The 11133-nt window shown below is 36.5% G+C and overlaps 1 protein-coding gene and 1 pseudogene across 4 annotated transcripts; both read left to right on the plus strand.

Annotated features, from left to right (window-relative positions):
* Window positions 1-802: 802 nt before the first annotated feature.
* On the plus strand, window positions 803-5681 carry MED21 (mediator 21). 4 transcript variants are annotated; one of them, XM_085726453.1, is made up of 5 exons: window positions 803-968; window positions 1190-1448; window positions 3512-3589; window positions 3720-3771; window positions 5177-5681. In XM_085726453.1, exons 2-5 carry the CDS (start codon window positions 1242-1244, stop codon window positions 5257-5259), a joined length of 420 nt encoding a protein of 139 aa, XP_085582579.1. In that variant the 5' UTR covers window positions 803-968; window positions 1190-1241; the 3' UTR covers window positions 5260-5681. The 4 variants fall into 4 exon arrangements, with proteins under 4 accessions (XP_085582579.1, XP_085582582.1, XP_085582581.1 ...); XM_085726456.1 differs by having other exon boundaries at window positions 872-968; window positions 1227-1448; XM_085726455.1 differs by having other exon boundaries at window positions 873-980.
* Window positions 5682-6764: 1083 nt separating this feature from the next.
* Window positions 6765-7461, plus strand: LOC146906018 (uncharacterized; annotated as a pseudogene).
* Window positions 7462-11133: the final 3672 nt, after the last annotated feature.

Genomic DNA, 11133 nt, shown 5'->3' on the forward strand with positions numbered 1-11133 from the left:
TCTTTTATTTTACGAGAGAGAGAGAGAGAGAGAGAGAGAGAGAGAGAGAGAGAGATAGATAGAGAGAGAGGGAGGGAGGGTGAGGGAGTGAGAGAGAGGGGGGGGGGGGGGGGGGGGGAAGAAGTGATAAGAGAGAGGAAGAGATGAGAGAGGAGGAGAGAGAGGAAATAAGGGGTAAGATAAGAGATGAGAGAGAGGGGATGAGAGGAGAGAGATAATAAAATCTTAAAAGAAAAAACAATCATAAGAAATCTCATGTTTTTATGAAAGACTTTTTCATGCTAAAATTTCATTAGAAAATCCCACAAAATCTATCAAAATCCAATTTATTAAACATTCCTTCGAAATTTTGAATGATTTTGAATACCACAGAACTTTTTTTAAGTGAGAAAGAATCTTGATTGAATACCACAATACTTTTTTTAAATGACAAAAAACCTTGATTGAATACCACAAGACTTTTTGTAAATGACAAAAAACCTTGATTGAATACCACAAGACTTTTTTTAAGTTGTAAAGAGTCTTGATTGAATAACACAAAACATTTTCATAATAAAAAAGTCTTTTAAAATTCTAATCCAATACACGTTAGCTAGATCTAACGTATCCGTTTATGTTTTTTTTTTTAAACTCGATATCTGATTCAAAAACCAATTTAATCTGAGGGGATCAATCCCACCGCCCCATCAAAATTGGCACATGGGGGATCAAACCTAAGACATTTTTAGGAGCAAATTCCAAGATTCAAAGCTAACCACTAAATGAGTTTCTAGCTTACCCATTAACCCATGATTTAAGACTGACCCATCAACCCAATTCATATTCGACCCAACCCGATACATTAACTGGTAATATCATATTCTGCTGCCACTAAGAAAGAAAAAAACAAAACGAGAGAAACACTATCGAAGAACTAGAAGAGAAAAGAGAAAAATTGCGCCATTGTGGGATTACAACTACAACTGCTGGTGAGTGAGTGAGTCAGTGGCTTCGTTGTGATCAAAACTTCATCTTTGATTTTGCATTTGATTCTGTTGTGTTGTTTTGTTTTTGGGTTTTCACTATATTGCTCAACCGATCTTAATAGTTTAGATTTTTATAGTGTATGCCAAGTGTTCGATAAATTGTTTATGTACCAATTTGTTCGTTTTCAAATTCAAATTTCTACTTTCTGTTCCTTATTTTGCAGTTGACAACTTGAATTTTATTGCGTCAATTTCCACCAGAAAGTAGTTCTTGTAATGGATATAATCTCTCAGCTACAAGAACAAGTTAATTTGATTGCAAACTTAGCTTTAAATACCGTCGGAACATTGCAAAGGGATGCTCCTCCTAACCGCCTCTCGCCAAATTACCCTGAACCACCTCCACATCCTACGGAGGACGGGGCAAATTTTTCTGAAGAACCGAAGCTCATGGGTGCTTCTTTGGTCAAAGCTGCTAAGCAGGTATGTAGCATTTTAGTCAGATCCAATAATTAGGTGTTTGAAATATGGTTACGAAGTTTCGAAGAAGCTTTAAAAAAATATGGTTATGTTAGACTGTAGAATTTGTGAGTAATTTTCTGGATATTATTTTAAATGTAATAAGAGTTGAATCATTAAACTAATTAAATGACTACGCTGTTCCAAATGGGTCTGATTAACTGGCTGAATATAATCTGTGATAATAATTACAAAATATACGATCATATTTACAACGAGTATCGTATATTTTAAACAATTGTGCTCAAATTTTAAACAAATTTGATGATGGAGTATTGCTTGGCATGTGTTTGTCAATAGCGGCCTCTACAGCCGATATAGCGTTGCAGAGGGGAAATTTTGATGCCACTGCTCGCTCCCAGCCGCGCCAGAGCGGTTCAGATGGGTGATTCGGCTGCTTTGATAGAGTTATCCTAGCGCTGATCCACTGTGATATTGTCCGCTCCCACCGCATCACCCATGTAAACGTGCTACGTTGCTGACATGGATCGATTTTTAAGTAAAAATCAGTTTTTAAAACACGATAAAGAGGAATAACTTAGTTCAGGGAAGATAAATGAGAACAAAACACAGAGTAGTAGGGAAAGATATTCAGATAACCTTTTATCACTGGTTTAGAAGGAGTGAAGAAAAATTGTAGGAGAGGAAGAAGGTACAAGGGCATTGCTCTTTACACTTTAAAAATTGCTCTCCTACACTAGAAAATTACTAAAATTCCCCCAACGGCAGTTAATTTCCGTTCGCTCTTTCACGGCTGTAGTTAACTGCCGTTCCACAACCATAATTACATATACATTAAAAAAAATAAAAACTCCGACGGCACTTAAGTGCCGCGGAGCATGAAATTTGATTATTGTAATTGGGCCTCTAGTGGAGTATATTATTTCAATAAATATAATATATTGTTTTAGTTTATGTATGATAGTTTTATGCATGTGTGTGTAAATGTGTGTGTGTGTGTGTGTGTGTGTGTATATATATATTAGGGTCTGCGTCGGTGAAATAGCACCCGCTCCCGCGCTGCACCATTTTTTGGATTGGCCGCGCCGCACTGCAATCCCACATTGATAACTATGTGTGTAGGAGATAAATGTGTCTCACTCTTTGAATGTTGGTGTTTCGTAGTTATAAAAAACTGGAGGCATATCCCGATAAGAGGAGGAAAGAATCGGATTTCCAACCTAGTGCATGTTCACAATTTAGGAAATAGATTATTCGTTCATCTTTCATTATGCTCAACATATGCTTATGCACGATAAAATCCCAGTTTGCTCTTATAATTTTTTTTATTTTACCGTGTTATGTTATATACAAGCAGAACTTAAACTTTATCTTCTGCCTCTATCACTTTGTTTCACAAACCAGTAATGGCATTTAAAGAAATACAAGACGTTTGTTCCACTTGGCTGAACATCATTCTGGATGTTCTGTTTATCCATGCTAATTACACAATGCACTCTTCAAGGCCATGTTGAGCATTATTTATGTTTCAATTGCTTGTTTGATAATTATTTAAAAGATTTATACTAATTGATTTTACTTTCTCAAGTATTGTTTGATAATTATTTAAAAGATTTATACTAATTGATTTTACTTTCTCAAGTAATTTGTATTGATTGTATCTAAACAAAACTCTCTTAAACAATTACTTTGACTTTATGTAACCATTCCCCAGACATGAAAATCATTTTTCTTCGTAATCGTTGGAAATATATTCTACTAAATACCAAAAAAAGACATTAGCTGGCATATTAAATGAATTTGTTTGTCCTTTCAGGACTGTAGAGAAACAGGGTTTGTGTCCAGTTATGTGGTTCTCATGGAAGACAGCTTGCATAATAGTCTTTTTAAAAAATTTAACCAGCACCGGACATTTCATAGATACCAATTAAATGTCTAGCCTATTTACTTCTTATTTTGTGCGTCCTTACCTCATTATGCATCCTGCACTCTCTCTTCTATCTTAAATACTTTTTTTTAAAATTAATGAGTGGTCCGTTGAAGTATATCCATTGTTTCTGCTGCAGTTTGACTTATTGGTTGCATCGCTTCCAATATCTGAGACAGGCGAAGAAGCACAACTTAAGAGAATTGCAGAACTACAAGTATGGACCTCAACTCACTGACTTCTTTTTATATATGATTGGTTTGCAGTAGTTTATAACGGCTTGTCTGATGTTAACAAATAGTGTTATGTTAGTGTTTTTTTAATTGTTTATTTATTTTACCTTCCAGGCTGAAAATGATGCTGTAGGCCAAGAACTTCAGAAGCAATTGGAAGCTGCAGGTCTGTCAAATTTTTTTCTGTTTATCTTGAGTTCTCTAACATATTAAATGTAAATTCATGATAAACAATAAAAATAAGATTTGTTGAGTTCTTCAGCAAGTTAGATTCTTTGAAAAAGATGCCTGGGGGGGTATATTTTCATTTTTATGAATAGCACATAACAGCATAGTGTTAAATTTGAGAATTTGAGAAAAAGGTATTGGAAACATTGAAGTGGTTTTGTTCATGTATAGAGCATTTCATTTTTACTGCTGCAGTTATTTGGTCACATTAATTGGCCAGTGGCTTTCACTTGGGACTGGCTTTATATACTGACAAGCACGCGCACACACACACACACACACATATATAGTACGCTAAGAAAATTGTAAGTTATGGGGATACAGGAAATTTTGAAAAGCCAAAATACGACATGGACGAGATATGTTGACAAAAAAATCTATATATTATTGGGAAATGTTAACTTGTGCCCTTGGGGCACAAGTTTAGAAACTAAACATAGAAACTTATTCTTGAAAATTGTACATTCAATATATTAAAAGTTTGAAATTTTGTCTTTTCAATACAAAAGTTACTTTTTAATTCCATTTTTAGTTTCTTAACTTGTGCCCTTAGGGCACAAGTTAACATGACCCTATATTATTATGTGTATATATAAAGACAGAGAGAACATAAGTGCAGTGTTTGTTAAAGACATTTACATTACTAACTGCTCGTTGATGCACAAGTGTTTGTAGAAAGACATTCACATTATTAACTGCTTGTTAATGCACATAAAGTATCTGTGGTTAGTATATGATTGATTCACATATCTTTCCCCAACCTATATAGAATATATGCTTTCTGCTATTAAAATGCATAATCTTGTGTCTTTGGTTGGAAATAAGTGTCAAGGATCTATTTGAGAAATGTCAGTGAAGTTATTTTTAAAATAATTTAAAAAATTAGTGGATACTTTTTGGGTGTGTATCAGATACGTGTCGGACACCAATGCTCTTTCATGATAGTAGTATCTGGCTTTTTATTCAAACTAAGGTCATCAAAGCATCAAGTAATGTCCATATATTATTATTAGGATAATAAAAGATATTAGTTACCTTTAGTAAAAAAAAAAAGATGTTAGTTACTTATTGAGTTACATGTTAGTTAGATAAGCACAACTTGTATTAAGATTTCATATATCATATATGAATTTTGATCGTCTGGTAAAAACTTCTCTGTTTTTCTCACCTTCCTCAAACCATGAAACTTTCATCAACTTATTTATTGTACAGCAAATGCAATAATATCAAAACAATATACTTGTTTAGTTGTTGGTTTACCCTTGTTTGGATTTTACACTGGTTCTTGATTTGAGGAAAAGGTAGATGCACTCTTACCATTTTATTTGAATTCTTGATTTCAGAGAAAGAATTAAATCAGGTTCAGGAGTTGTATAGACAAGCAACAGATAATTGTTTGAACTTGAAGAAACCAGATGTCAATTAGAGTTACTTGTGTTGCTAGCGAGTTCGGAGAAGAATACGACATAAGCTTATCTCATCTCTACTCAATCAGGGCCTGCTACTGGAAGATTTTACTTTTATCAAAAGTCTTTTTACAAGAAATAGCTATGTTCTTTCAGACATTGCAAGTTGCTTATGTCGCATAACATTTTTTAGAAACTTTAAAGATAATGGTCATTTGCTTCTCCCGAATCAAAAACTTATTTCAGATATATTTATATAAACATCATCTCATTCATGAGGATTTCTCAGATTTTTTTCAGTCTGATGGTTTAGTCTGGATAAATTTTTGTAGGAAACAGGTAAAACAAAAGTCTTTTAAATGTTAGTTTTTCTTAAAAGTGTTTTTAACTTTGTTCCGGTTTAATGAGATTGAGTGTCTTGCAGGTGTTTAAGGTATTTGAATTTTATGTGTTAAATGTATGATGAAGTGATTGATTTTTATGTTCGATCTTAAATTAATAGTATAAATTATTGTCAAGTTGGGTAGCTCAATCGGTTAAAGTTAAGAGATAAGGAGTTCGAGATTCTGACACAGACTTGGGTGAAGGACCACCCCTACAAAGTAATGAGCAAACTATATTTGTTTATCTCCTTACAAACTAAATCACTTATTTCTTTTTCTTAAGCAAATAAACCACAATTCAATTTTGAATCAATAATTGCTTTGCACCTTTGAATAATTGCTCCAAACTCAGCAATTTTTCTCCTTTTAGAGTGCATACTGTCCACTATTTGAGCATCCATCTAAAATTATAATGCATTGAAATTCAACACCTTTGACGCATCAGAGGTTATAAAAGTATATGGACTTCTCATTGTCCTTTTTGGTTTGGACAAAAGTAGATAAATGAAGGAGATGATGAATTGAAAGAAGAAGAATCCTGCTCTTTACCCAAATGGTTATGCTCATTCCCAAAATAAATGTCCGAATTGCCCCTGCGTAAGTTAACATGCGCTACGTGAGTTAAGTCACGTTACGTGAGTTAAGTCACGTTACGTGAGTTAAGTCACGCGACTTGAGTTAACTCACGCTGGGTACTATTTTCGTTCAAAACCTAGCAGGCAACCACAAAGCTCCATTTTTTCTTTCCCTCCACCTCCAGAAACCCAAAAAGTGCGAATTTTTGGGTCCAAATTTTCATTCCAAATCATTGCAAATCGTCAGGAAACAAGTTTCTACGACCATCAAGCATCAAAGAACAGGTAATGTACCGTCAAAACACTTTCATTTTTCCTGGTTTTTCTGGTTGTTACATTTTTTTTCCAGTAGGTGTAGGGCTCAACGTGATTTAACTCACGCTAGTTGTATGGGTTGCGTGAGTTAACTTGCGCAGGAAGATAACACTAGCGTGTGGGTTAACTCACGCTACTGTGTTGCCCAGATTTTGAATTTTTGCACCACTTTTTTTTCTTGCTTTGCATGCGGCACAAGTTATTTATTTATTTTTTCTTTGTTATTTTTTTATTGAGTAGGCATTGAGTGACATGGTTGAAAATGTGGCGGAGGATGCCGTTGAACCGAAACCGAGCAAAAACAAAGCTTTCGGCGAAGCTTCCGGTGAAGGCAAACCAACCAATGATGTGAAGTTTAAAGTGAAAATTCCTTTTCAAGTTGAAGCTCACATAGTTCACAACCAAGCAAAACCGGTACCTACCGGTAACTTTGAAAAGAAGCCTAAACCGGTACTTACCGGTGTTCGTGTTATTGAAGTAAACACCGGGTCTTTTTTTACAACAATTGAAAGATGGAGAGATCGTGAAGAATTACTTGGTTGGGTTCGTCAACAAGCGGAAAGGGCTGGATTTACTATTTCTACCGATGCAATGTGAGAGGAGTGCTGAATACAAGCCACCTAAGACGAGGAAGAAACCGAAGCTTGAAGGCACGGGCACAAGGAAATGTAATTGTCCGTTTAGGTTGAAATACTTCTTTGATAAAAAAACACAAGATTGGTGGATTGAAATGCTTTGTGGAATTCACAACCTTGACTTGGCGCCAAAGTTATCCGGCCACCTTCTTGCGGGTCGACTAAACGCGGAGGAGAAGCAAAGAGTTATCGACATGACAAAGAGCTTGGCAAAGCCTAGGAATATTCTCACGGATTTGAAGGAAAAAAACAAAGAAAGTTTGACACTCATCAAGCAAGTGTATAATGCGCGAACTAGATGGCGCAAGGGGTAAAGAGAGGACAAGACGGAGTTGCAATATTTGATTACAAAGTTGGAGAAGCATCAATATGTCTATTTCACAAGAGCAAATAGTGAGGAAACCACTCTTGAAGACTTATTCTTTGCTCATCCGGATTCAATTGATATGCTTAACACTTTTCCCACCGTTTTGGTCATGGACTCCACCTACAAAACCAATACCTACCGAATGCCGTTATTTGAGATTGTTGGTGTCACCTCTACCAAAATGACCTATTCGGTTGCGTTTTCCTTTCTTTCCTTTGAAAGAGAGAATAACTTCATTTGGACACTTGAGATGTTGGTTGGTCTTTTGACCTCAAAATGCAAAATGCCTAAGGTGATTGTCACCGATAGGGACCCTGCTTTGATGAAAGCCGTTGCCGAAGTTCTCCCTAAAACGGACCATGTACTTTGCTATTTTCATATTGAGAAGAATGCCAAATCTAGGTGCATAACGCGGATTGTAGAGTTAAAGCCAAGCCTTCGAAAGGAAAAGTTGTTGACAAAGATGCGAAGGAAGCGGATGATGACAAGCATTGTGAGCATGTTAAGAAAATAGTGAGGGCTTGGAGAGATGTGGTTAACTCTCCTACGGAGGATTCATTTGCACTTGCATGGTTGACATTCAAAGATGAGGTATGCGGACCGTTTCCATTGTTTGTTAAATATGTTGAGGAAACCGTTTTTCCCCTTAAGAAGCATTTTGTGAGGGCATGGACAAATAAATACTTGCATCTAGGGTGTAGAAGCACCAACATTGTTGAATCGGCTCATGCACAATTGAAAAGATACTTGAGGAGTAGTGTGGGAGATTTGGCATCATGTTGGGATGAAATTGACAAAATGTTGAAAAACCAATTTGGTGAGATACAAGGGAGTTTTGGAAAGAGAATAACCGTCATGGTACACAAATACAAAAAAAACAAGTTATTCTTTGAGGTAGAGGGGTATGTCTCTAAGGCCGCTTTGGGTTTCATCGATGACGAATATGAACGCTCTAGGAGATTCGGCTTTGCTAAAGAAGATTGTGGTTGTGTGCAAATGGCAACGTTCGGGTTACCTTGTGCTTGTATTCTTGCCGAGAAGAGAAAGAAAAAATTGCATATTCTTTTGGATGAAATACACCCTCATTGGCGAAGGTTAAGTGTAATTGCACAAGAGGTTGATGTACATTTTTCCGTTACGGAGGAATGGGACGCCATTCAAGAACGTATCAAGAAGTCCCATTACAAGATGAAATTTTTCATCAAATACAAGTTGCGTGAACTAGGATTTCCAGAGGAAACAATGTTGAAGCCACCTCTGGGAAAAGTGGCCACCAAGGGGTCACCTAAAAGGGTGAAGTCTATACCGAAAATGAGGTCCACGGGTCGAATCCCCTCTAAGTGGGAGACTATTGATGCTCAAAATCCCGATAGTCAATGCTCACATGGCAAGAGTAATGTTCCAAAGAGTAAAGGTTCACGTCTTGGCACTTGGTCCCGCTCACAAGCTTCGACTCCTACTTCAAAACCAAAACCTTATTTGCAAATACCATACATTTCAAAAATTCTAAATCTCATGAATTGAAGACATTGTGAATGTTAGAGGGGATGGTAATTGTGGTTTCCTGGTCGTAGCTAGGCACATGGGATTGAATGAGGAAGATCATGTTTTGATTCGTCATGCACTTATTAATGAGTTGAAAACTCACAAGAGTGACTACTTGCCGATATATGCTACCGAGAGCCGTTACAAACTTATCTTGGATGGTTTACATCCTCCAACAAGTAAAAGTGGTATTGCGCCTCCAGAGAAATGGTTGACCACTCCGGATATGGGTCAAATTATTGCTAGTTGCTACAATAGAGCGGTTGCTCTATTGACTTTGCCCGAAATGGGTGGTTCATGTGAGACATATTTTCCAATCCGGAGTGCTCCACCACTTAAGCCACATTCCAACATAATGTGTCTTTGCTTGATTCCCGACCACTTTCTTCATGTGAAGTTGAAAGAAAATTGTCCGATACCACCTCCTTCTACGGAGTGGATGTCTCACAAGATTGGTGAGGCGGAGCAATGGCTTTTTGAGCCTTCGATGAGCTCATGTCTAAGGAGCCGAAGCCGCCAAAGAAACCAACAAATGAGCACAATCCTATTACTTTGGACACTCCGGAAAAGCCAAAGCAAGTGTTCGAAGTCATGGATGGCAACGAAGATTATGCACTATCACTAGTCTAGTTAGATAGGTTATGACACTTTTGGGTCGGATGGTGTTCGTTCTATTTTTTGGTGGTATTACACCCCAACATATTTTTTGGTGGCCGATTGTGTAATTTGGATATTTGTGGCCAATATGTATCGAATATTATATATTATATAAATATATGAAATGAATTATTTTTTTGGTGGCCGGTTATGTCATACCAATTATTGCTCGCATTACGTAATTCAACGATGAATTTTGGTCATTTTTACCATTTATGTGAGATTGTGTCATTTTAGAAATTTATGGACAAATTTGTGTAATTTGGATCGTTTACGTGTCATTAAGTGTGTTTAAGTGATTACGGGTCATTACCGGCAAATTTGTGAAATTTGGACCGTTTGGATTGTTATCTGTGATTACGTGATTGAGAGAAAAACGATGATTTTGGGTAATTTTGTTCAATTATGTCATATTATCCGATAATCTTGTTAAACTGGCGTAATTCGGTTAAGTTATGAATGTGGCGTGATTACGGGTCATTTTTAACTTTCCAATTAACTATTCAGTACTGCACTGCATTAAATGTAATTTCTGCTGTCTGCTATGAACGTGAGTTAACTCACGCTAGTACAAAGGACAGTGCGGGTTAACTCACACTGCAACATGCTACAACTAACACTAGCGCATGTTAACTCACGCAACGTGAGTTAACATACGTTGCCATTTGTACTAGCGTGAGTTAACATGCGTAGGGGTATATCTGTAATTTACTTTGGGAATGAGCAAATCCATTTGGGTAAAGAGCAAGGTTCAAAGAAGAAAGGAAAAAAGTCTCTGATTCCATAACAAGGCTAAGACTGTAATATCTCACTCGACGATTATTGGAAAATTACCAGTCGAACATGTCGGAGGACGAATATTCATGGAAAGAAAGTACGACGGAGAATGTTTATTATGTAATGTCAGTTAAACATGGGTTGATTTATCAGTGTCGGAGAAAGGACGATTAAGATGAAGGGTATTATAGTATTTGCACACAAAGGGTATATAAAGGTGTTTGGTTCTAAAGTATTCATTTTTCATGTTGTTTCCTCTCTCTAAACCTCAAAGACTAGAAGTCTCCTCCTTTCCCTCTCTAAGATGTCGCCCCAAACCCCATCATTCATCATCAAATTCTCTTTGAATGCAAAACTCATGGATGATCAAAGAATTGGAGTTGGATTGGTCAAGAAGGTTGCATAAGAAGGAAACTAGAAAGGTTCTTTGAAAGCTTGGATTCTTGAGCTAGAGGTCTTGCAAGCTAGGGTTTGATATTTGGGAAGCTTGATGCTTGAAGGAATTACAAGAAACATGTTAATGTGAGTTCTATAGATAGTTTACCCACCTTTGGTTGTGTAGATTCATGTGAGGAAATGTGTTTTTATGCTAAGTTTGATAATAAGAACCTTAGTTTCCCTTTGCCAAATTCTTGTTGTA

This window comes from Medicago sativa, chromosome 7 (genome assembly GCF_051527215.1).
Source record: "Medicago sativa cultivar Bolivia chromosome 7, Bolivia_mono, whole genome shotgun sequence".
NCBI classification, from domain to species: domain Eukaryota; kingdom Viridiplantae; phylum Streptophyta; class Magnoliopsida; order Fabales; family Fabaceae; genus Medicago; species Medicago sativa.

Coding starts and splice junctions, on each gene's coding strand:
- MED21 (XM_085726453.1), top strand. CDS start 1,242: ATGGATATAATCTCTCAGCTACAAGAACAAGTTAATTTGATTGCAAAC. Junction 1,449..3,511: donor TGGTCAAAGCTGCTAAGCAG/GTATGTAGCATT, acceptor TTTCTGCTGCAG/TTTGACTTATTGGTTGCATC. Junction 3,772..5,176: donor GAAGCAATTGGAAGCTGCAG/GTCTGTCAAATT, acceptor TCTTGATTTCAG/AGAAAGAATTAAATCAGGTT.